The sequence below is a fragment of the Protopterus annectens genome, chromosome 10.part0 (genome assembly GCF_019279795.1).
Source record: "Protopterus annectens isolate FY-2018-M chromosome 10.part0, PAN1.0, whole genome shotgun sequence".
Classification (NCBI taxonomy): Eukaryota; Metazoa; Chordata; order Ceratodontiformes; family Protopteridae; genus Protopterus; species Protopterus annectens.
In genome coordinates, this window is record NC_056744.1 from 952,246,503 (window position 1) to 952,273,813 (window position 27,311).

At 38.5% G+C, this 27,311-nt stretch overlaps 1 protein-coding gene across 7 annotated transcripts in view; it reads right to left on the minus strand.

Annotated features, from left to right (window-relative positions):
- The window catches only part of COL11A1 (collagen type XI alpha 1 chain), a 625,054-nt gene that overhangs the window by 147,705 nt on the left and 450,038 nt on the right, over positions 1-27,311 (minus strand). For all 7 annotated transcript variants that reach the window (XM_044085726.1, XM_044085723.1, XM_044085729.1 and 4 more), the window contains 4 exons: positions 22,583-22,636; positions 19,999-20,106; positions 8,424-8,513; positions 1,427-1,480 (listed from right to left, as the gene is read on the minus strand). In XM_044085726.1, coding sequence (XP_043941661.1) covers positions 1,427-1,480; positions 8,424-8,513; positions 19,999-20,106; positions 22,583-22,636 — 306 coding nt within the window. The remainder of the gene's footprint in view (positions 1-1,426; positions 1,481-8,423; positions 8,514-19,998; positions 20,107-22,582; positions 22,637-27,311) is intronic.

Below are 27,311 nucleotides of genomic sequence, written 5' to 3' on the forward strand. Positions count from 1 at the left end.
GGCAAACATTTATTTACAATTTTGAGCATCAGAGATTTTAATTCAGTGGCTGGATTTGTTTGGCCACCATTTTAAGTGTGTTCACAGAAATGAATGTCATCTACAAGTAGAGAGTATGGATTTGTTCATGTATGGGCAGTGGTAGTCAGAACATCAATACAAGACATAAATTGTGGGAGTGTCTCTGTGTTCACTGTCTTTAGCTGGCAATCTCCTGTGTGGTGAGTAGCATTTCCAACATAGCATATGCAGCATCAGTAAGCAATGGCCACCTTTCTCATCTATTTAGTTTTGTCATTTGAAATATGGATATAGAATTGCTATAGTCCAGTTATCAGTAATAACTAGAAAATACATTACATCTCTTTGGAAAACTGGTAATCTTTCACTTAAGGGGTTGACAATTCTGTAACAGATACTCTGGTTATATTTTGGATTAAATTAGAATAACAGGAAAAGTCTTTTAAAGTTAAATATAATTACGTTAGTATATATATATATATATATATATATATATATATATATATATATATATATATATATATATATATACATACAAATTTTTCAAGCACAGGCATTAATGCCCTTCTAGCCTAAAAATATACCAAAACATGTGTTCCCATAATAAGTGCCCAAGCTGCATCTGAACAAGTACTTGCTTTAATGTAATTTGGTAGTCTGTTCTAAGCATTAGCTGCTCTGTCAGAGAACCAATTAGTACACTTCTCATTCCTATAGAATGTTCTACATAGGTATCTGATGATTCTCTAGTACTTTTTGATAACTCCAAACATTCCCAGGGGTAGTTAACTCTAAATGCCCTTTATACCTAAGATCTCCTCTTAGATATCTATAAAAGACATTGCACAAGTTCAGATATTTTAGTCTTTCATAGTAATTTAAATTTTCACATTCAGCATATACAAATGAAGAAAGAATAATGAATGCAAGGTAGATGCTTTCCTGTAATTCAAGGGGCTATATAATGTGCAAACTGTAGTGTACTTCAGAAAAAGAGCTAACATGAAGAAGACTTTCTTAGAGGAAAAGTTTTACACAGATATAAAGAACCTGAAAAATGTACAACCAGAAACAGCAGCTTTGTTTTTGGCAATACATGGTATTACGGCATGCTAGTTTCTGTGAAAATGGAAGTAGGTAGGACATTAGAGATCTGTATCTGGAGTTGTCCATTGGGATGGAAAATTCAGGACATTGCCTGCCATCAGATTGTGTATTTAAATCTGTTTTCTGCTAGTTTTTAATTTGTAAAACATGATTCATTTGAATAATTCTGATAATAAGATTTCACACAGCACACAATACATCAGAATTATCATAACAATATAAGTAAACAAAATGAAATCACAAAGGTTATATAACTTCCTGGTCAAATTTTCCACACAGAAAGTACTGGGATACTTACAATTGGGCCAGGTGGTCCAGGGGGGCCCTCACCTCCTTTCAATCCTGCAGGTCCCTAAAACACAAACATAAAACAGAAAGTGAATATTTTTCATCATTATTATTATTAACTGGACAATAATGGCAATGTTTATGCAGATATGAACAAACATAATATCAAGGAGAGTTAAAGGCAATCACGTTTATTAACCACAGAATAAATCCTACTTTAGCACCTCTGTATGAAGAGCCCATCATGATGGCCAGTAATAATGATGATGATTATCATCATCATCATCATAATAACAATAATAAAAATAAAGGTTTATAGTGAAAATATCCAACAAATTGTTTTGAAGCTTTTTAATCTCCATTGTTACCACTGAATGCTTAAAAACTGCAAAAATGTATTTTCACTCACAGTATATTTACCCTAAAATTAGCTGCAGGGATCTCAGTAGTTCACTTCCAGTTATTAGAAATTGGAGGTGCTGAAGATACTGTGCCACCTAACATAACAAAATGTGGTCTGTTGTGGATTATATATACAGTTTTCACATTAGTCAAGGCCTTATTTATACGATGGGGTTTCAGGTACCAGATACCTATCAAAATATATGTATTAACTTTTCGTATATTTAGATGTTCTATACTTAGTTGATAAGTGAACTACACAACAACCTGCACCCTAAAGTTGAGATGACTTCTTTAATGAAATTTAACCTGGAGTTCACACAATATGAAAACCTTACTTCAGAAAGCCTCAGCACCACACTGAGCCTTTCTGATTCACAGACTCCTTTACCACTGAGGTTTTCTCCTTAAGGGGAACTTAGTGTGGAAAGTAAAGTCAGCTGTGAAGCCATATGCTAATGCAGCAATCATGAGAATTGGCTAATGTTAATTAGTCTTGTGCTCCCCACTTGAAATGTATATGAATCCAGATTTGCTTAGAAAAGCTATTCATAGAATCACTAAGGTGAGTAAAATGTTACTGTAACAGGAAAAGCTGAACTTTGTCAAAAGACAGTGGTCACCCATTAAATTTATCGGAGTACTTGCAGTGTAGTTCAACATAGCCTTTGGGGTGAGATGGCTGTGTTAGTTTTTGTATGTGTGTAAACATATATGTGCACATGTGTTGGGGCATGTATAATGCTGAGTGAGTGTGTGTGTGTGTGTGTGTGTGTGTGTGTGTGTGTGTGTGTGTGTGTGTGTGTGTCTGGCGCTGTGTGTGTGTGTGTGTGTGACTGTGTGTGTCTGTGTGTGTGTGTGTGTGTGTGTGTGTGTGTGTGTGTGTGTGTCTCCTTGGGTGGTCAAACTAGGGGATTAGATAGGGAATCATAACTCTGGATGCCTGTGTGTTGGTGATTGAATGCCTGTGTGTTTGTGAGTGAATGCCTGCGTGTGTGTGTGTGTGTGTGTGTGTGTGTGTGTGTGTGTGTGTGTGTGTGTATGTGTGTGTGTGTGTGTGTGTGTGCGTGTGTGCGTGTGTGCGTGTGTGCGTGTGTGTGTGTGTGTGTGTGTGTGTGAGATCATGTGCATGCTCAAGCATGTGTACAAGTGTATGGACGATTGCTTCTGTGACTGTGAGAGAGAGGATGTGTTGTGTGTGTGTGTGTGTGTGTGTGTGTGTGTGTGTGTGTGTGTGTGTGTGTGTGTGTGTGTGTGTGTGTGTGTGTGTGTGTGTGATAATGTGCATGTTCAAGCATGTGTACAAGTGTATGGACGATTGCTTCTCTGACTGTGAGAGAGGATGTGTGCTTGCTTGGGAATGAGTGGATTGTGAGTGTGTGTGTGTGTGTGTGTGTGTGTGTGTGTGTGTGTGTGTGTGTGTGTGTGTGTGTGTGTGTGTGTGTGTGTGCATGTGTGTGTGATAATGTGCATGTTCAAGCATGTGTACAAGTGTATGGACGATTGCTTCTGTGACTGTGAGAGAGGATGTGTGCTTGTTTGGGAATGAGTGGATTGTGAGTGTGTGTGTGTGTGTGTGTGTGTGTGTGTGTGTGTGTGTGTGTGTGTGTGTGTGTGTGTGTGTGTGTGTGTGTGTGAGATAATGTGCATGTTCAAGCATGTGTACAAGTGTATGGACGATTGCTTCTGTGACTGTGAGAGAGGATGTGTGCTTATTTGGGAATGAGTGGATTGTGAGTGTGTGTGTGTGTGTGTGTGTGTGTGTGTGTGTGTGTGTGTGTGTGTGTGTGTGTGTGTGTGTTTGCGTGTGTGTGTGTGTGTGTGTGTGTGTGTATACAGGGGGTCTTTGCTAATATGATGCATGGGCAGCTATGGAAAACACTAGTGTGGTGGGGCCTAGCAGCACAGTGTTTGATTAGGAGACATGGTAATTTGCCACTAACTATGTCTTTCTCATTGCAGCTATAAGATGTTTTTGAATCAGAATTTCTTTCTGTCTCACTAATTGACCAACCTGCATTGGGCAAATACCATAAATGAAAAGAAATTCTGAGAAACCCAAAGTCTGTGTACAGACTATGCAGTTTGATTTATCAAAATATGATCCCATACCCATAAAAATTGTTCCCGCATATTAACACACACAAAGTAAAATCAGAGACACTGACTGACCCTAAAGAAAGATAAAAAAATAGAGGAGTTTGATATCGTATGAAAGTAAACTACTGCTATTTTAATTTTATTTGATCTTTTCTGATTTTGCTGTTACATTAAGCAAGGTATACAGCTTTTGAAGACCAAATCAGTTTGTTGTAAAATTATTATAACTTTGGCACTTTATTTCTATAAATGTAAACTATATGACAGGCCTGTTTTGCTTATTTTATACTACAAGGCATTTAATTGTAAATATAATAGACATATACTACTATGAAGATTATGAAAAAGTGAACATCGATCACTTTCATTTTACTTTCACTGCTTCTGTCTCTGCTTTTTAGTTAAAAAATGAATTTCACAATTCATTGTATTTTATTTGGGTTAATCAGATGAATGTGTAAAATAGATTAGCCATTGTGAAACTTTATGTTTCTCAGCTATTATGGCAAAAAAAGATATTTAAGGCTAAGATTTCAGAGGCATTGCACCACTGCTTAAAAGCTAGTGAATACAGAAATTCCAATATTTTTCCTAATAACAATCAGACCTGGACAAGCTGGTGAATGTTAAGCCATTTAGTTTGATACATTGCTTAGTCCACTTTATAGTAGTAAGAATCAGAGCCCACTCCTGAAACAGCAGGTAAAAGGCAGGCTATAATCTTCCCAATGTCAGTAAATGACAAGGCACAGAGCATTCCTCATGGACACAGGTGCAGAACTAAGACCAGTCTGCAGCTGCCAATGGACCTGGATGGAACCCACACGTGGAATTTGCATCAGAAGCTGAGAAGCAGCATTGCTCACCACTGTCAAACTAATAAGAAGCTGGAAATCATTTGTACTCAGCTGGAAGACAGAGCAGAAAACAACTGAAACTAGTTGCATTGCCTGCATCTTTGGCTGTATCAGCTATTTATCAATCATTTTACTCAGGTTTCCCCATTTTTCTGTCTTTTTCTATTTTCTGTTTTCTTTTTCTTCTAGCATGTGCATTTCCTTAGTTTGCTTTGTATAGCTCTAGTTTATGCTTACACCCTGTCTCTGAATTCTGTGATAGGGGACACTGCTAGATATGTTTTCTTTGTGCTTTTGGCTTCCATGCATGCTGATAATCAAGCATCTCATATTTACCTTGATCCCATGTGTTAGCATCCTGACAATGGCAACATTTCAGTTATTAGGGCATGTACTCTTTTCATGGTGGCTGACATGGGCAACTGCTTCATTGTAGGGCATCATATATCCTTCCCATATGAGAGCATGTGCTTCTACCCACACAGTAATGAGAGTTACTGTCACCATCTTGGGAGTGCAAGGCCTTTTCAATATTATGCAAACCTCCACTTTTATGGTGGTGATCAGATGGCCAAAACTCAACTACCACTCCTCGGCAGGGCAGCATAATCCACTACACCCCCTCATACTACCTATATCTTCAGCACCTCAGCTGCTAGTGAAACTAGGACCATCTGGGTCAAACTCAGAGTTTTATCCCTGTGTGGCACAGATCTGGTGAAATCATAAAACATCTTAGATAAAAAAATTCTGCAGAACTATACCATTAATTCCCTGCAGTACCATAACTTTACAAAGATTTGTCATTTCATGTAGACTTAACATGGCCTCAGAATGTCTACTTCATCACACCCCATGAGGATCAAAACAGTGAAATGTTATTTCTAAAAATAAGAAAAGTTGCTCCCAAGACCCCCCCCCCCCCCCCAAAAAAAAAAAAAAAAACATACATAACTAAGTTCCTGGTCATACAACTTAGGGGAAATGGAAGAAACTCCGCTTACTCCACATCACCTTTTGGAGAGTTACATGGTTCTATGGCTTTGCACTTGATAAATCAGCAGGTTTCCATCTAACATATCTAATGAATAATATCATACCTCACAAATGTCCAGATTTTCACAGAATGTCCAGATTTTTCCCTCATATTTTTTGGTCTGTTCCTTACAAAATGTGTGTTTTTTCTGGATTTTTATGACAAATTAATAAGGACTGAAGTCACTAAATAATGACAGGCATTTGAGTTTCAACTTCATATCCTTCAGAAACTGAATGGTATACCTCAGTGTCAGAAACACTCAGATAGAGACACTCTACATATCCACTCTGAAAAATTCAGACTTACTGACATTATTTTCTTTCATTGCTGGCCATGTCACCCTTGACTGCCATCTAGTGGAGACTTTCAGGAAGTTACACTGAAAAACCAGACTAGGGCAGATTTTCTAACTTATTGCAACATAGTGTGCACATACATATTGTAATGGGTAACAGTTCCAGAAGTAAAAAAAAAAAACGGAAATAAACATTTGACCATTTCTTAACAAGGGGCAGGTTATTATTTCAGATATTCACAAAACTCCCTCAGTCACTTTAGTATACTGGTCTCTTTTTTCCTAATGAATCCTTTGTAACAAGTCAAATTTGATTCATGGGTATGGTTGAGGGGCAGGAATACTGAGCTGCCCAGCATAGTGGAGATTAAAAGAGTACTGAACAGCTTGTTGGAAACCATGCTCTAAGCATTCCAGTCTACTTCAGGATTATGTAAATGAGCAGAATGGCTTTAGTAGCCTTATTACCCTTAAAACCTTGCATATGATTTATAGCATACTTTCTAAGTGTCTCGGCTTGTAGAGATATTCATGATTACAAAACAGAGTTTTTGTCCCACTCACATAAAATGTGGAATGTTTTGATAAAATTTTGAGAATTACGTTCATCACACAATGTCATAGATTATAGTTAAAGGACAGTTATTCTGTAGAAAATGCATATCGATGTAGCGCTTTTATTTATAAATTGCCCAAGTGAACATTATCAGTATTTATAAATTATCATTTCAATCTTTCACCCTTTTCCAGTTACCCAAGTTAAGTGCAATGAAGTGCTAGGCCATCTGGAACATTCCTGGTAGACGAAAGAATTGCAACAGTGACAGTCAGGAAGGAAACGCTTCCCTGAGTAAAGCTTAATGCTCATAGCATGCGGGGCAGCATATCGAGTCTACTCCCAATCCACATCTAGGAAGAACAGTTAGAAGCACTGCCAGTAGATTTCTTTATAATGGCTAGAGGAAACAACCTGATGTTGAGTGATTCCCATCTAAAATTAGAGAGTTACATTAATAGAATTAACTAACCAAGTCTGGCAGTTACAACAGCAGACTAACACTCTTGTTAATGAGCTAGGTCCTGTGTCTAAAGTACAGAGTTTGAATCTTTCTACATTTATTTGCCTACTGTGTGACCTTAACCAAGTCATTTTAACTAGATAGTATTCTGGGGCAATAGAGAATTTGGGATAGGCTCCTTAAAGGTCACCAGGAATGCATGCCTAGTAACTACTTAAAAACTACCTATCAATCTACTGAAAGAGGTAACATTGAATAAATACTGAAAGATATGTTTCTCTGTCAGGGTTTCCCTTCTTCTTGTTTACTGCAAACTGGATGAGGTTCCCTTTGATTGATCCTGTCTCCTTAAGGGGGAACCTCCCAGTCACAGGTTTCCATAGTGCAGCACTGCTGGTGTAGTTTCTAAGTGTGCACAGGTCGTGATTGCAATGTGTGTATGTGCATTTCCCCTTTTCTCATATTTGTGTATTTGTGAAGTTTTATATCTAAGTATGGAGGGGTAGGGGGGCTTGGCAGCTCCTTCCTTTACCCACATTAGGGGTGTGTGCAGGAACTTGTCTCACTGTAAAAACACCTGTATTAAAATGTTCATGTGCTTGTATTTCTGACAAGCTGAACTTAATGAGTTGAGACCTCATGGAGTTGACCACTGGGGACTCATAGCTGAAGCCATCATCAGTGGCAAGGTGTCTGTTACCACATCCTCAAATAAATTGTGTGCATATAAGTGATTTCTGATAGGAGTTTCACAGTAGATGCTCCACTTATTATTTGGATTTTATGCTCATAATACCGTCTTCGGTTTTTATCAAATCTTACCATGTTACCTGTTATGGTGATGCATTCTTTTTTTTTTTTTTAGAATTGAAAAATTACTGTTTTGGTGTTGAATCTTTTTCTACACCTTCCAGGATAATATATACTTGCATGTTTCTATTACAAAATGAATAAAAAATTATATCAAAAATATTTGTAAACTGTCCATGATATTGGATTTTTATCTCTGGTAATTTTCAATTCTGTCCCTGACTATTTAGTTAAAGGAATGAATGCTATAGTTTTTAGATTCTGTCTTGAAGACTGGTTATAATTGATAAATCAAAAATATATTTTAAACATTATTCTAAAATGTAACTTTATACTAGTGATGGTGACTACAGCAAACAGACTTCAGTGTTTATTAATATTAGTCAGTTAGCATTCAGCCATTTTAAAATGATTCCATACATTACCTGTGCACCTAACATTAGTCAGTTAGCAGTCAGACATTTCAAAATTACTTTATACATTACCTGTGCACCAGGTAGACCTCTCTCTCCAGGGAATCCACGGAGACCTGGTGGACCATCTTTTCCAGAAACACCCTGTGGACCTGGGTCACCCTTTGGAAAACAAAAATACACATGATTTCCTTACTGTATACTAATAGATCATGACATATGGAAAGAATTACATTAATTCACGTTATCTTAGAAACAATCTGAATTAAATGTATGCAGAGCTCCAGCTTCAAAACAAATTCTCTAATTTTTTTTAAGTGTGCCAAAATATTTTAATTGTACAATTCTAGTACTTAGTTATGGTTAACTTATCTTCATTACTTTAAGATGTATTTGCAATAGCACAAATGCAGATATGGAAGTATGCTGATATGGACTCTACCTATATGCCTGAATTATTTTTTTTCTGTGTATGATTTATACTGTTAGTACGTGCTTGGTATAGCTCAGTCTTGGACCATTGAAGGAATAAAGCAATTCCTGAATCTGCCAGTTTATCAAAAGAAAAAAAAATCTGTCTTCATTACTAAACATTTTCTTTATTTTTTATGTCATCAGTTATGACACAATGTACTGTCTGGGCACATCAAGTCATTATATGACACATGACACAGGCCTGCATTTCCATGCCTACCACAGTTATCTGCTGAATTCAATAGCTTCTTCTCTATGACTGACCCTAGTAGGTAAAGCTTCATTGCAGAGGTACCAGTCATCACTGCCTAGTTATTATTCAGTTAATGGTGCAGACTGATGACATGCTTATTAGGACTATTTACTACACATTTGCCAAATTCCTTCAATGTGTCTTTGGCTTTCATCCCCTCACTGTACTGATATCATCTTATATGAGTATTACTTGTTTCTAAAACATATACTGTCAGCTATATGTTTCGCTCCTCGAGTGTTCTTTGCAAGACCTTCTCATTAATAAAATGCACAGCTCATGTTGTACAATAATCCATTTCAAAACCATATCCCCATTTGTTATCTGAATTATTTTCATCTGACTATGCTGTTCTTTTACTGTGCCTGGCAGTAACAAAGGGGAAGGGTTAGAAGCATAACAAAAAAACTTCTTAACTCCATATTAAATGATTGGCAAACATGTATAACTGGTTACCTCCTCCCATGCCTGGCATTCATGGATGCTAAGAACATCTTCTCAACTCTCCCTGACTTTGCAAAATATCCCTGATTTGCCTCATATTTTTGCCCTATTCCTCATAAAATGTTTGATTTTTTTGTAAACCGTGAGGATTACAGTCAGTCAGTAATACCAGCCATTGCATGTTGGTACAAATCCTGTCTTTCTATTACATTTTTAAGTGAATTATGGAAATACTCAAAAACTGTCCCTGGTTTGGCGCATTTTTCCCCCATTATCATTGGCTTTGTCCTTAATTCTTGAGCAAAACAGTTGAGAGCTAGGAAGCATGAGGAATGAATGGGTAAAAGTATGGAATGATGAATTTAGTGGTCAGGGGGAAAAGCCAAAAAATTAGACAAAAAAAACAGTGAAATCACCCTAATCCAGTACATGGTCTTATAAGACTTACATGCATAATCTCAACCACTTGACCTGCCAGGGCCTGTATGGGAAAGCTGGTGTTGTGTTATGTAGGTTCCCAAACTAATCGATTTCACCAACATTTGCAAACTGTTTTTATCATCATCAATATACAGAGTACTTTCCAGAAAACTTCCCCTGACATTTTCATTTTAGTTACTGCTGGTGTCTATGTCTGATACTTCCTCTTCCCTGTCTCTGTCACCTACTGTCACATACTTTCTGTTTCCTTTTCTGTTAGGTGTGTGACTTCAACATGGATTAGCTTGATTTCTCTTTGAAATGTTCATTGTGACACAATCCTCTCCCAGCTTCTAGTTAAAGTAGCTTTTACACAAAATCAGTGAGGGTCTTTGCCCCTATGGAGTCTTTGTACATTCCAGCTTAGACAAAAAGTTTAAAACTGGTACTTGCATAACATGATAAATGTTGTCCCAGTTCTCAGCATAAAAATAATCTCTAAAATAAAAGCCTAACCCTCATAAAAAGTTGAAGGATTCCCCAGTCCTGATATATATTATGGAGTTTGCAGTCAAAATGTCGACATTTTGTTGCACGACAGCCTCCTCCTTGAACATGGTAGGAGCAACAGTCAGAATGTCGACGCTCATGTGTACGTCCGTTTAGAAGGACGTACACAGGGCAGGGACTCAAAGGATGGTTGTCAATGGGAGATTTACACATTAAGATCGACAGAAAGTTGTCGACCTTGTTGCGTCGACCATACAACCTACTTAATATGTATGAGTCAAGGTTATTTGTCACAGAAATCACCATTTGCCTATGTGATTTTCGTTTTTTTTATAGTAAACCATATGGTATATTATGTGCATGACAGTTTGATGCTGTGACATGTTTTAATGTTAATCTTCTCATTAACTATTAAATAACTTTGATTTCTGAATTTAGTGTATTATCATTATTGTAATGTTTCTGCACCTTACTCAATTAATCTTTTTGTAATCCAATGTATTACTCCATAAAACAGTTGGTCCCCATCTTGCGACACCACTTAGTACAACTCTTAATGAATAAAGAAGCTATGTACTCACCATAACATTACATCTGTAATGATGATTTTTTCATCTCTCCTCACAAATGGGTCTGGATCCAATACATCGGATTTGACTTGGCCGTTATCAAGCTTGTGGCAACCAAAAATGCTTTTGGATACCTCCCACAGTACATCTCTCCCCAATACCTCAGATCTTCTTTGTTATAATTGCATCTTTTGAAAAAAATTAATTTTAGCATTTAACACCCAAAAAGATCTTAAAGGAGACCATTTCATGAGAATAAGGAAAACCAGCCTAACCCCTGAGAATGTCTTTTTTCAACCAAGAACTCCGAGAAAGGGGGTTGGAGGGAGGGGATGTGAGGGGAGATGAAAAATTGACAATACAGATGGAACGTTATGGTGAGTACATAACTGCTTTATCTGATATTGCCAGTTTTTCATCTCATCCTTACATATGGGACCAAGTCCCCAGCTACCTTTACACCGTGTGGACTCACGGGAGAATGTTTCTCAGAACCATCACACAAAAGGAGGCTCTTCCTCTGGAAACAAACTCTAACTTGTAATGAATGATAAAGGTATGATGGGTTGCCCAGGTGGCTGCTGCACAAATATCATCCAAGGAAGGATTTGTATGGAAGACTGCAGATGTGGCCATCGCCCTGGTAGAATGAGCCCAAATGGACTTATCAGGTTTTACGCCTTTTGAGGCATAAATAAAGGAAATACAGCTATAAAGCCATTTGATAAATTAACTTTGGAAACTGGTAGGCCTTTTCTGGGGCCTGCAAATGCAATAAACAATTGGTTTACTTTCTGAAACTCTTTAGTTCTATGCAAATAGAAATGTAACTGTCTAGGAACATCCAACAAATGTAGTACGTATTCACCTTTATTAGTAAAATTGGGGAAAAAACAGGCAAATGAATAGTCTGATTAATATTTGTTTGAGAAACAACTTTGGGCAAGAAACAGGTGTTGGTACACAAAGAGACTGTCTTTATGAAAAGCCAAATATGGGGTGCTAGGAAGGCAGTGCCTGAATTTCTGATATACGTCTCGCTGATGAGATAGCCACCAAAAAGATAGTCTTCCATGATAGGAATTTAATATCAGAAGATGCTGCAGGTTTGAAAGATGGTTGAACAATCAGATGTGGAACCAAATTTAGATCCCAAGGGGGAGAAGGATCCTTGTGTGGAGGTCTTAACAACATGGTCCATTTTAAGAAGGCTTTGCAAAGTTAGTGGGAAATCAAAAATAAGTTGTCTATCCCAATGTGGAATAAAGTGAATGGGAGCTGTGACAGGATTCATGCTGTGTTGTTCTGCCCAGATTAGAAACCTCTTCAATTTACTCCTATATCATTTTTGAGTAGTTGACTTATGGGAGGATATCAGAACATGACGGACCAGGGAGGAGAGCATAGGATGTCTGGCCATCAATGGAACTGGAGGAACCAAGCTGTCAGATTGATATTGTGAAGGTTGCGATGAAGCATTCCTGTTGGATGTGACAACAGATCTGGAAATGGTTCCAGACTCCAGGGCGCATTCTGTAGAAGAGGCCAGAGTAAAAGATACCAGATTTGTCGAGGCCAATACAGGGCAATGAAAATTACTGCTCTCTTCAACCTGTTGGCTTACTGAAGAAATTTTGGAATCAACGTAATGGGGGGAAAGTATACATCAGTCCGAGATGCCAATAGTGTACTAGAGCATCCCTCAGGGACTGCCCTCATGGGGGTATTAGGGCAAAGTAGCTACTGAATTTGTTGTTTAAGGGAGAAGTAAAAAGGTCACAGCAAGGCTGGCCCCATGTGCAAAAAATGTTCTCTGCAACCTACTGGTTGAGGGACCACTCATGAGTCATGAGAATGGCTGTGCTCAACTTATCCACTAATAACAATGGACCTTCCCAGAATGTGCATTGCTACCAGAAAACAGTTGGATGAGAATGCCCATTGCCACACTCTGAGCACTTGTCAACACAGAGGATATGATCTGGTTCCTCCTTGCGTGTTTAAGTACCACACCACCAACATGTTGTCTGACTGAATCACTACCATTCCTAGAGGAAGAGCAATCTGAAATGCCTGCAATGCTAGAAGCACTGCCCTCATCTCGAGGATGTTTATGTGGAGGTTGGCCTCGTCTGTGGACCAGGTACCCTGGACAATCTCCCCCAGATAATGCCACCCACCTTATCTGGGAAGCATCCATGGTCACCATAACCTGTGGTTGAACGAGAACAAATGGTTGATCATGTGTCATCTGTTCTGAATGAGTCCACCATGAGAGATCCTTTTTGCATATGTTAATTATAAGAGTTTGGTGAGACATTTGCTGGAGAATTATTGATCATTGACAACCCAGAAACCATTGCTGAATTCATATGTGACACCTGGCTAGTGGAACCAGCACAATCACCGCAGCCATAGATCCTAAGGCCTATAGAACATGGCAGGCATGTACCTTTTTGTTTCTGATGTTAACACCCTGGAAGGAGGAAGTTTTACAATCATCTGATTGGTGTCTAGTAGTGCCCCTATGAACTGTTGTCTTTGAGTGGGTTCCAAAAGAGACTTTTGGTGGTTTATGGTTATGCTTAGTTCAGAACAAACCTGAAGAACAGTGTTTCTTGTGTGAATAAGTAGATGCCTGGTTAGAGCGGATATGAGGCAGTCGTCTAAATAAGGAACCACCCAGAATCCTTGTCATCTCAGGTAAGCCGCAACCACTGCCATGCATTTGGTGAACACTCTGGGGTAATAGTGAGACCAAAGGGCAGTGCTCTGAACTGGAAATGACTGGCTCCCAGCCAGAAGTGTAGATATCCTCTGGAGTGTCTGTCCATTTTTATATGATAGTACACATCCTGCAGATCTATAGAGCACATCCAATCATCCTGTTCCAGAAAAGGAAGTATGAACTTGTTCAGTCTGCTGAGATCCAGGATTGGTCCCCAGTCCCTTGTTTTCTTTGGCACCAAAAAAACCCTTGAGTAAGTTCTGCATCCTCTCTGATCTCGGGGGGACCTCTTGGATGACTCTTTTTTTCTAGCAGTTTTTGAATTTGAGTGACTGCCTGATCCCTTGATTAGATGGAACATCTGGGATTTTTTTTGTTGGGATATGGTTGTTGAGAAAAGGGGATTTGGTAACCCCTGTATATTATCCTTTGCACCCACACATTGGAAACTATCTTTTGCCAGGCTCTCCAGTGCAGGGATAGTCAACCCCTGATTGCCTCCAGAGGTGAACAATTGGGCCTCCTTTCAGGAATGCTGAAAAGGATTCCAGAAGAAAGACTCCTGGGAACCTTGGTTATATGGACTTCCTCTGCCATGAGGGAGATGTCTTCCATTATTGTTTCCCCCTCTGCCTCTGGGGGAAAACTCTCCATGTCAATCATATGGTATGAGCCTGAATTCATGCAGTGATATGCACTTTTTCCTGTGTTGAACTGTATGACCATAAAGTTTACTTAGACTTTGACTTTAACGTGTATCTTGGTGGGACCCTTGAGACTTCTTGAACCACATTTTTCTGCTGCCTCTCTGACCCTTGGGATAAGGTTTCTGAGGAGCTGAAAAATGTATGCCCACAGCAGAAAGAGTCTTACCTTCTTTGTCACACATAGACAGCATATCTTTGACTTTGGGACCAAAAACAGACGTGCCGGCAAATGTAGTGTTAATGAGTGAAGACTTAAAAGGTTCCACAAAATCTCAAAGGTGCATCAAGGCATGCCTCCTCATAGAAATGCCATAACCCATCTGTCTGCTCATTTCTTCAGCTACAAATGTGATGAGACTCATGGAAGAGTTGGCTACTGAATGTTGTTGTGTCTTTCGGCTTTTCCCGGTTAGGGGTCGCCACAGCGGAACTCCGGTCCGCTAATGATTGGCAGTAGATTTTTACGTGCTGAGTTGCCAGCTCTGATGCACAACCTTCAATGAATGTATGCCCATTCATGCATGTCTCCACACAGAAGACGCTCTAGCTGAGAATCGAACAGGACGTCTTACTGTGAGGTGATAACGCTACCGCAGCACCACCACCGCAGTTGGCTACTGAATGTAGGGTGCCTAAATGGGAAGCTACTTTCTCTTTAGCTCCCTCAGCTATTGTTCCTTCAAGGGTATCTGAGAGCTCTTTGATCAGATCCATTTGCAACCTGGTGAAATGCAGAAGGTTAATTCAGCGACTGCAAGGCAAAGGTCACTGATAAGAAGAAATGCTTCCTACATCTATCCATCATCCTAGAATTTTTATTAGGAGGATGGATAGTTGAACTCTGATCAGAGAACTCTGTCTTGGTCACTGCTGCTACAACTATGGCATCTACTGCAACCCCTTTTGTCCAGAAGGCTTTGTCTGAGGGAGCTGTTATAATTTTACTTGGTCTCCAGGGAACAGGCTCGATGGATTCTGGGGTCTCCCACACCCACTGTGAGATCAACCCTATGAGGTCATCAGTGGGCGGAGTCAACCAGGAAGTAGATAGGTGGGAACCAAAGGCAGCCAGCTACACCAACTACTCAGGTGAAGGATTGCCAGACTGCCAGCAACCCCTCTGTATCAGAATCTCCCTAAAGGAAACATCTTCAGGGGGTGACCATAAGGCTCCTTCACCCTCATCAAGGTCAGTGTCTTCCATGGTTGACTCCTCCGTGAAGTCCAAATGCTTCCTCTTGCATTATCTCTTCCTAGGGACCTCCTCAGTGGGATAGTCTGGGGAAGTATCAGAAGAGTCAGGGGTATGTGGATGGGTATCCTGGCACTTGAAGTTTTACTGTCCCTGTGGAAATTGGTGGTGAGAGGAGGAACACAGGGCATCCCACTGGATAGCAGAACCTAGGGGGAAGGTGATTTTTTTAGATGTAGTGGCAGCTAAAGCCCTCTCCAAGGCCCCAAAGGCTGACTGCTTCAGAATGGATGAGGAGTCTGGCTCTGAAAAGCCATGATTTTGGGATGGGGTTCCTCCAGTCAAGAAGACAGTTCACCTGGGGTTGAAACTGGTGCTGTGCTCACCTTTGCTGAAGCCCTGAAGTGCATCGACTGCTCTGAAGACCTGGGACTCAAGCGCACTTGAGGTTTGCAAGGTTCACTATGGCTCCGGGAACTCTAAGGCTCCGAAAAGGCTGACAAGCTCCAAGCAAAAGTTTGATCCAAGGAAGTGGACATCCTCGGATCAGAGCTGAAAGGCACTGGGCATATTAGATCCCACAGCTCCGAAGATTGCCTTGAAGTTGGAGGAGGAGGAGGAAGAGGGGTGGTGCATGGTTTAGACAGACCTGGTACCATAAGGGTCGAGGTTGAGGGGGACTTAGTGATGCTCTGCACACACAAAATCTTCTGCACCATCTGTTCCGCAACTTCGTCTTCAGTAAGGCTCCTGGTCAAATGGGAGGATGAGGCAGATGGGGATCTTGGTCATGATAAAAAGGGGGACAGCACCCTCGATGGAACCAGATCATAGGACAGAGAATACTGTGTCCTTGGTAAAGCCAAAATAGGTTTAAATGGGCTAGTTGTTGGATCTAACATCATCGGATCCAATCCATCCTTACTAGAGAGTATCAGAGCTGAAGAAGTCAGTCCCAATAAGGTAGAGCTCAGTACCGAGGGGTCCGATCAGATAACAGACTCCCCAGAACTGGGAGATTTGGATATTTTCTGTTTTGGCTTTGAAGTATCTCTTGGCATGAAGAGGGTGCCTTTTTTCCCTCTGTCTGAAAATTTAGAGGACAAGGATGAAGTTGGGATCGAATCAGCCAATTTTGTCTTAGAGGACATACTAAATGTATCTTTACCTCCAGAAATAGCCTTCCCAAAGGTGGAAGGCAACATGCCCCTTAAGACGAGCTTTTTCTTTCTTTCTACTAAAGCTCACTGATTAAAGGAGTGGCAAATTGTGCAATCCTCTTGTAAATGAAGGGAGCCAAGGCAGTACAAACACAGAGAGTGCAAGTAGCTAATACACTTTGTGCATTTTTGGAAACCAGATGGTTTCTCTGGTTTCTCCACCATAACATAGGGAAGACAGAGACAGAAAATCCACTCACACAAACACACATACTTAGAGAAAAAAGGAGGGAGAAAGAGAAAGTTTTTTTTAATACATAGAAGCAAAAGAAGGGGAGAACTGCTAACAACAATAGTGTGAGATATACCTATAAAGGTAAAGGGGGGGGTAACCTATAAAAAAACAGTTACTGGTGGGGAAGAGAAAGAAGAAATGAAAGTAACCTAATTAAAAAAAAACAGTTACTACAAAGAAGGGTTACAAACGATAAGGGAGAGATACAAATGGTTAATTACACTATTAAATATATGGAAAAGGAGACTGTAGAAGACAAAAATTTTTAATTATATGACCTGACACGCAAAGTCGCAAGAGAGATCTGAGGTAATGTGGAGAGATGCATTGTCCATAAGGGGAAGTATCCAAGAGCTTTTTTGGTTGCTACAAGCTTGCTAACACCAGAGTCAGATCCTATGGATCGGATCTGGGCCCATATGTGAGGATACATGAAACATAGAAAATATCAGACAATTTTTTTTTCTTATTACACATTAATAGAAACTGAAATACAAGTTATTTGAAGTATAGCTCACATATTAGGTAGCAGTGTATTACACGTACTTCAATTTGATGGCTGCAAATCTCATTGGGCTATTAATTAACCATTAGCTACTATGCTTTAAAATATTTTCTATATCATTTATTTTGCTCCCAGCTTTTTGAGATCATGACATCTCTTTTTCTAATTTTCTCATTCATTTTTTCAAACTGCTAACATCAAAGGACATCAGGAAATGAAAATATGAATTGAAAACAGCAATTGCCATAAATCAGTGGAGCCTAAGAGACTCATCATAGCCTGCTAACAACCCTTTCCTGTTGCCCAGAAACAACAGTGCAAAGCACTGCTTCTCTGGATCCAGTGGGCATACACATTTCTGTGCACCTGCTATACCCTCTTAGACTGCATGGTCATTACACAGTAAGCTTGTGCCCCCTCAGTACTATGCTAACGAAGGTGTTGTACTTGAGCTTCCCAGACGTGGAGCTCTTGTGCCAGCATTCTGCCAATAACTTCTCCTGGAACATTCAATCCAGAATACACTGTCTTGTCTTATTCTTCCCTAGTTCGCTTCTCCAGAACTATGCTCACTAACTGAAATCATATAATTTGTGGTACAATAAGGTCCCACCCTCTATGACATGGACCCATCTCTACCATTTCTTAACTCTATTAGGACTTATCAAACCACACAGCATCCCATCCTAGACTTCTTGTTATTGTTTCATGGAAAGTTTACATTATGAAAGTCCTCTATGAGATGAATCAGATGTACTATCACACACCATACTACCTTTACCATCTGGAAGCCTAACTACTGTTACTGAAAATTTCCTGAAGTACAGTAAGGGCATAACAGACTGAGATACAAAACCATGAGATGATCGTATTTTTCCATAGTTAAATTTAAGGTGTGAGTCACATAACAAGTTGTGGTACAGAAAATGGACTACAAATCTGCATTGTAAGGAAAGGCAACAGTACATCAGCTTCTACTTGGAAACTGACATATACGTGTGAAAAAAATAGTGTGCAGGGCTGATATACCATCAGAGAGAGTGCCAATTCTTTTGTATAAGCAGAGTGATCTACTGGAATTTAAGGCATGTTTCTAAAAGGAGTCCTTTTAAATATATGGATCTTTTTCCACTTGATGTGTGCTCACGAGTTGGATAAATGTTGTAACAATCCCCGACTGTGTCTTAAAATCCTCAAAAAACAAGCCTAATTCCATTGCACAGAGAGATGAAATGCTGACGTGACCAGGACAATTAGGATTTGATTAACAGTGCCAGCACTGGAGGATCCAGGAAGGGAAGTGGGGTGAGTGAAGGGGCAAGATCTCCTAACTTCTCCAGGGTGAGGTAAGGCAGGGTGATGTGATCACATTGGGGGAGTCCAAAGATAGCACCACTCATGTTGAGGTGATGAGAGGCAGGGCTGCTTGGAGTGAATGCCCTTGAGGAAGTGAAGAAACATCCTCAGCAGACAGCCCATTTCAATCCCCTTTGCCAGCATCGCACTGGGTGTACAAAAGGTTAGGGGTGGGGATAAAATAGAAGAAGTTTTAAACCACCATGGAAGGCTGCTTTGCTAGATGCCTATTGCCCAGTGAAAGGAACAAATGGGTTGAGTGTCCAAGCAAGGGTATGATGGTCAGCAGTCATTGGTAAAAAAGTTGTAAAAATACTAAAAAACATACTTGGTCACTCTAATGGCAATAAGAATTTTAGTCTGGTTCACTACAGACACATATGTACAGAAATGCAGATCCATGTTTACTTCCATTCCTCAAGCTGCTAACAGATGATGGCAGTTTTACTTTAGACCACTCATTTTGCATATAGGAAGGTATATACTGAGCACTGTGGTAAAGCTGCAAAACCTCCTGAACCATTACTCTTTAAAGTAAAGCTATTTGCCCATTCAACCACTCAGATCATATGAAACTTCTTTATTGACCAGGACTGGTCAGTTCCATATCAGCACTTCTTCACATCTCACAACCCCCATCTTACAAGCGTAACTACTGTTCTTACAATTAGTACTCTTGTTTTATTTTACACTCTGTGCTATTGACAGCCAATATCTCATGTCACTAATTGAATATGAAAGAAAATACGGTTACTTTTTTTTACATCTGCATTCTTTAATTAACTTTCTGATACTTAATGTATGCTACTCTGAGAGACAGAAGAGCCTAAGCTTATTGCAGCACTCAGTGGAACTAAGGCAGACAACCAATCCTGGACAAGAAACCAGCCCATCGGCTGGCTCACATTTACATATTTGCCTAAAATATGGACATGGTACCAAATACTCAGCTGTGGTGATGTAATGACTGACTGCATGAATCTAATGACCTATCTTTATAAAACATTCAAGGTCTGGAAGCCAGAACACTGTACCTTTGCACCTTCTTTTCCAGCAGCGCCGGGAAGACCTTGTTCTCCTGGTGGTCCAGGAGGTCCTGGATGCCCTCTCTCTCCAATGGGACCAGTTTCTCCAGTTGGACCCTAAAATAAATAAAAGTGGCACATGACTTTTCATAAACTCAGCACAAAACAGACCATGAATTAACAAGAAAAAGAAAAAAAACGTCAGCGGTATAAGCACAAGAAAAATTCGACATGGATTATTTTAGCGGGGGGCAATTTTTCTGAGTTTAAATTCTTCTATTGCTATCCATTTTCTATCTAGTAGTAACAAATATAATACATAAGTACTAAGAAATGGCATTTGCAGATATGACAGATTGATAGTTTATCCATTATATCTGCATTAGTGTTGATACCACAAAATGATTTTTGAAGATGAACTTTATGTGACAATCATGTTTAAGAATAATATATTTTGCAAGTACAGTAATGAGAAGTAATTTAGAAGTGTAATTATTACATAGGTTGAGAACACATTAACAATAATTTAAACCATTAATGCTGCAAAACTAGAGGAATTTACAATGTTTAAATTTTGTAAACCACATTTTTATACAGTAGATGTGCAGTGATATTGCATAAATCCTTCCCCATATACCTTTACTGTAAGTACAGCATAAGTAAGCCTTTCAAGCATGAAAATTAACCATGTTGTCAACATTTGAAGAAAATGTCAGTATTTGCATTTCAACAAGGTTTCATGCAACAAAATTCTCTAAGGAAATCTGACAGAAATGCAATTCAAAGGACCATTTTATTTTTGGTCTTTATTTTGAATTGCCAGAGTTTTGACTGAGTGGTTCTCCCACTCCTAACACGGACCATCTAATGTCAAAATCATAGGAGGAATATGAGGTATAATATCAATTAATATTTCAACACACGGCAGAAAAAAGGAGGAATGATGTTGTGTCCTTATAGCTGTGTGCATTTATTTTTGAATACAAGTGATGTGAAACAGTGTGTGTGTGCCATTCAGCACCAAAAAATGAATACACATGGCTACTAGTATAAAACTGTGAATGATCTGAATACAGGTAGCTAGGCCATGAGGAAATGTAGCTACAAAATGAATGCGTTTATTCGATACCTAATAACTGCCAATATGCGTGCACAAATGAATATTCATCGCAACAGTAAGAGAGCTATAAAGTAAAACTACTTTCAATACTGAAATATGATGTTTAAAAAAAGGAGATATCCAATAATTAAAATTATTTTAGTAGCTAACATTCTGTTAAGACTAAATACTTCAGGTCCTAATAAAAGAATTCAGCTTCTATCATACTGTTAAAGAATTGCTGTGTTGATTAACATCTACAGCAAAGTTTTCCTCCTTACGTCTAAGTGCACACAGGAACTTACAAAAGATAACAACGGTACTAGTTTGGGACAAAACGTGGTATCTCTACAGACAATTACAGAGCATTAAGCAGACTAACTGACAAAAGGGCTCACAGCAGCTGCAGTCGCAAGGGTTTACTTAAATATGCATACATTTATCTTCGTGGGCACTCCAAGGAATAAGATTAAGATGAAATAAGCTCACAACGAAAGGGACATACATATCTGCCTATAAAAGTATAGAGCAGTGGAAGGTGCAGTTAATTTGCTTTCATACATTACATACTGAAGTACTAAACACCATATAGTTCATAAGCTATACTTTATCTCCAAAGCTTGTGTTTTCAGATTAGCAGCAAAATAAATAATTCCTGTTGTGTTAATTGGTGTATTTGATGTGTATATATACTAGCTAGAATTATATAAACTTTTTTTTTTTTGCATAAATTCTGGTACACTGTTCTATATTTTAATTTTCTTTAGTGATGGTGTTCTACTACACACAGAATAAATTTAGCACCAAGTTAGTCTCACAAATGCTAGAGTGACCTCACATTGTAACACCTAAGCAAACAAAAAGTCACAATCATAAATAGGGGCTTAGTCAAGTAATACAAAGTAGGTATTGTCAGAATCACCATTCTTATGATGCTGTAAATGTCATAGCAAACAGCGTGTAGGATCGATGCTTGTTAAAGTTGCTTGGTCACAGTAGCAGAGATGAATGTGCTGTTGCCATGGATACAGGAGGTATGAGAAGAGCTGCTGCAGTCCTAGTGACTCATGGGACAGCTGTTGCATACATGGAAGTGGTAATAACACATAGTACACTGGTTCCAGATCTTGTCTACTAGTGTGGTGACAGGATAGAACAAATATGTTTTCAAGTGTTTTCAACACAATAGTTACAGCTTTAGCTCCGTTCCATTCAGTCCCATTAAAGGGAAAACATACACTGTGTTGGTAGGACATGTGACAGTTACAGAAAAACAGCACCACTCTAATTATTCATAGGGGCAATACTGTGAAACTGTGAATGAAAATAAAACTGCCCAAGTGAGAAAAATAGTCATTAATACCTGCTGTATACCTTCTACTATATTGTGTATCACTGGGGAAAAAGAGAACAAAAGATAACTTAATTTCATATTTCCTTGCATGATCTGTTTAAGAATGAAATAAATAAAATAATTCAAACTGTTTCCTTTACCTGTGGGCCAACAACTCCACCTGGGCCTGGAGGTCCTGTCTTGCCTTGGAATCCCTAAAAATAAATATAAATATTAATATATGAATATAAATATAGTTATAGTAAATAAATACTTCAAGGTGAAACTGTACAGCTATGTTTCAGTCTCCTGAGTGGTAGCATGATCTGTCACATACTGCAAAATGAAGAAATGTGTTGTGCACTAAACATAATAAACTGAAGTATTGCAAAGTTAAACTGTATGCAATGATGTATTCACAATTATTCCTAGGGCTGGCAAGAAATTATGAACAGACTGATCACTTCACAGATTAAGTCTGAGAAAAAGAAAAGAAAAAATGATTTCCGTGTTACAATTTAGGGTATTTATTCAATTTTATAAAAAGTTTATACTTTCATTTTTTATAAGGAGTTTAAATCATGTGTATGTTCAAACACGGACTGCTTGACTTATGGGTTAGAGCACACTTATCAGGAATGTACTATTCTGTGCATTTTTGTTTTCTCGTATTCTTTATGCTCTTTTTGTTCACTCCCGTCTCTTTGTCACCTTCAAGTCCTCATTCTCATGATCCAATCACTACCTCCAGTTGCTGGTATTTGAAGACTCCGGGTATGGAAAACTATAGTCTGGGTTTGAAGGCTATCACTCATCTGAGACCTGTGAGGCTTTCTTCTGTTCCTAATCATTCCTCTTACTAATACATGGGTGCATGGATCCACACACCTGCAATTGCTAGCTGGAGAGCTATGCTACCTTTGATACAGTCATGCATTCATGTCTTGCCTTTTCACATGGAGTATACACCTGTGCTCTGAACCACAGGTGCCACTCCTGCAGTGGAATACACTTCAAGCCCTGTGATCAATATTGGTGACCCAGTCACTGTTACCCTAACCTGCTCAGATTCTCTAGAACCTGGGCTACTAACTGAACCTAGGTCAGCTGTGATATACATAGTGCTTTATAATTGAACTATGGAGTCCCTCATTATGATTTCTTCTAGCATTTTCTGCAAACATTTAACACAGAGCATGCTAGGTCTACATAATCCTACTTTCAATATATATGAAGCAGAGACTACATTTTGGAAATTTGAGTGTTATTAAATTGTTCATTTTCAGACAGCAACCTGAAATTAATTTTTGCAGTGCACAGTGGTATGGATAATTCACATTCAACATTTATACATTCTAATGGGCACTTGACTTCTGACTAAGGTGTTGCTTTTTCATCCTGACTTATTGCATATTAATTTAGACAAATGACATCTTTATATGCTTAAATGTATCTCAATCACAAAATTCATCAGTTTTACATACAGTGAAATATTTCTTTATCCTACCAAATGTAGAAGGAAAAATGCATTTAAAAACTGGCACATAGAGCTTCACTGAATAAGATGAAGCATTCGTGTCTTAGATGACCTATTTGATTTGTCATTGGAAACAGTCATTACAGTATGTAATTGGAAGAAGTTATTAGTGAAAATAAATAATCACAAAAAGGTAAAAAATAAATATTAGTTGTAAATAAAAAATATTATTTATGAAAATAAAAGTAAGTATACAGAAAAACAGCAATAATTTCTTACCCTTCACTTCAGTATGCACTAGGTACTGACTTTCTTATGTATTTAATATTTATCCTAAATATAATTTTTTGTACATGTAGTCAGTATACAAATTAATTACACTTTTAAGATGCAAATGAAAATATATTAAATGATATTTGAAAAATCAAGCATTACTGGTAATGATGCAATGCACCTTATTGCATAAAAAAATAGCAAAAAGAATGAAATATTCTTATTTCTAAAAAAAAATCTTAACACGTGCAGAATGCAATACAGCAGCATATAACAGCCCGATAGAGAATATTAGGCTACACTATACTAACCAGATAGAACTGAGATCAATTATACGTCTTAATGGTCTGATATAAAAATAAAGTTATGTGACCCCAAATGTTCCGTAAACCTGTTTTCCTTGTTTCTATATTTTATAATGAATTAACATGTGTGTGTGTGTGTGTGTGTGTGTGTGTGTGTGTGTGTGTGTGTGTGTGTGTGTGTGTGTGTGTGTGTGTGTGTGCATGTGTATGTGTGCGCATATGTGTGTGTCTGTGTGTGTCTGTTTCTGTGTGTGATTTGGGAGGATTTAGGCCTCTGGGTACTTTTTTGACACAAACTGTCTACATCATGACATGTGACAATGTTGCATCTGCAGACACTGTATATGCATAGGTAGCATTGTGCTTTGTATATGCACCCTGCAATCTCAGCAGAATACAATGCTGTTGATTATACAGTAAGAAGTCATTAGTATTCCAAAACCTACATGCTGACTGGGCAGCTCAGGTTGCGTACCCATTGTAAACTGAGCATAGCGACAGAAAAATGTCCAGCTACTGAACACTGACAGGCCAGACTTTCTGTTGGTATTTGCTGGGGGACAGAGCAAAATAGTAGAAAAAGCATGTGCACTCTGCAAAACTAAAGAAGCAGAATCATGCCTGATTCTCCTTGTAGTTCTGTTCTCTCCCTAGTAAAAACTCCATTTTTTTGAACTGGGAAAAAAAACAGCAACAGAGATAGTTTTTTCTTTGTTGCTTCTCCTGTACTACCCTGATGTACTGTGAAACTATGGGAATGTAAGTCCCATATGCATACACAGTACATCAGCCTACAGCAAACAACATGGAAGAAGACTGAAGTGATGTTATACAAAACCTGTACCACCCTGATGTACTGTGAAACTATGGGAATGCAAGTCCCATATGCATACACAGTATCAGCCTACAGCAGACAACATGGAAGAAGACTGAAGTGATGTTATACAAAAGACATTATTCAAGGAATGTAAGCAATTTCTTTCTTAAATAATGTCATTGTATAATAGCAATAATTTACTCCCGTCTGTGTATATATCAGGATTTACCCACGGTTGGCTTTGTTTAATCACTCTGGCTTTACCCTCATGATCAAACCACACCAGCTGGGCGTAGCTCAGGATTTATTCACACCCAGTTGTAGATTATTTTTTATTATTCAATGACTGGCTATTAACATTCAAAAACATGCATGCTGATTGGTATGCCCAACCAGCATGCCCATTGTAAAATTGACCATATACGAATAGACAAATGTCTAGTTATCTGGACTTTCACTATTAATATATGATATGGAGCTTTCTAGTTTTCTTAATTAAAGAAAATGAAATAAACTTTGAAATCCAGACAGGTACAAGAAACATGGGACAGAGAAAATGCAAGGAAAATCAGATATGTTATCAAAACCAAAGAAACATACCTGGTTATCCTTGTATTTTCTCTGCCTGTTTCTTTCGTACGTTTGAATGGTTCTGGATTTCAATTTTTTTTTTTTTTTTTTTTTTAATTAAAAAAAAAAAAAAAAAAAAAAAAGGAACAGAGATCTTCCTTTCTCCACTGCTTCCTTTCCAAAGCACTGATGTACTGCTTAAGCATGGGAACATAAGTCCCATATGTATGCTCAGTACATCAAAAAAGCCCTATGATACGAGGAAAAAACAGAACACCACAGCACCATTATAGTAAGATATTATTTAAGAAAAGTAAGTAACTTTTTTCTTAAATAATGTCATTGTATAACAGCAATAACCAATGGCTGGGTGTGGATAATGCTGGATTTGCCCATAGTTGGCAACCAGCCGTGGTTAAATCCAGCATTACGTACACCCAGCCATGGGTTATTGCTATAATAATTAGTTCCAATAAACAGTTCATGCATAAAGCACTTTACACCATATCTGACAAAATATTGCATTTTGCTTCATTAATGTTTATAAGCACTTTTAAAGAAAACCCAATGAGTCTGACTTGTGCTATAAAATTGAATGACCTATCTCTATATACTAAGAATCGCTGCTGTAGTACAATTTCAAACTTGCTGCTACAAAGCAGTTGAAGCAGTTTAGGTATATGTAATACCATACTTTCACAATCAGAGCCACTTTTACTACAAACATTTCCTGCTAAGAGAGAAAAACATCTTTAAATGTCATAAATGAGGCACAGAAGTGATTTGGTTTTATGAAGATGTTGAAGGACAGTCTTACCATAGTGGATAGGGGAATTTAAAGCCATCGTCTTTCAATTGCTGGGAAAGAATGTTAGATCCTGTGTGGACGATGATATGGGGAAGTGGGTGTGAATCAGAATAGTGCATAACTTGTGGTCAGGTCTAAGAAATAAATGGCATAAAAGGAATGTTACATATGCCATACCCTCCCATGATGCACACATAGCTGTCAGCCATGAACCTTCAGTAGATATTTGATCTTAGCAAAAAAACGGTAGCTTCTTTCTCTACCACACATCATAATAATGCAGTGTCTTGTTTGGAGGAAAGCTTACAAAACAGGTTTTAGGGGATTCACACACACACACACACACACACACACACACACACACACACACACACACACTGATAGCTATGTGAGTGTGTAAGTATGTTGGTGCAGGTGTGTGTGTGTGTGTGCGTGTGTGTGTGTGTGTATTAGTCTAACATCAATGCCTAAATTCTGGAGGCATAAAGTCAGCTGTAGATGTACTGGGCATAATAGAATGTTTGCACAGAATTTCACAAGTGCTATGGGCATGGTTAAAGGTACACAGCAGGGGTGGGATGCCTAAGTAATGTCGCTAGTATTTTGGATATATCAATAACATTACTTAAAGGGTTAAGGC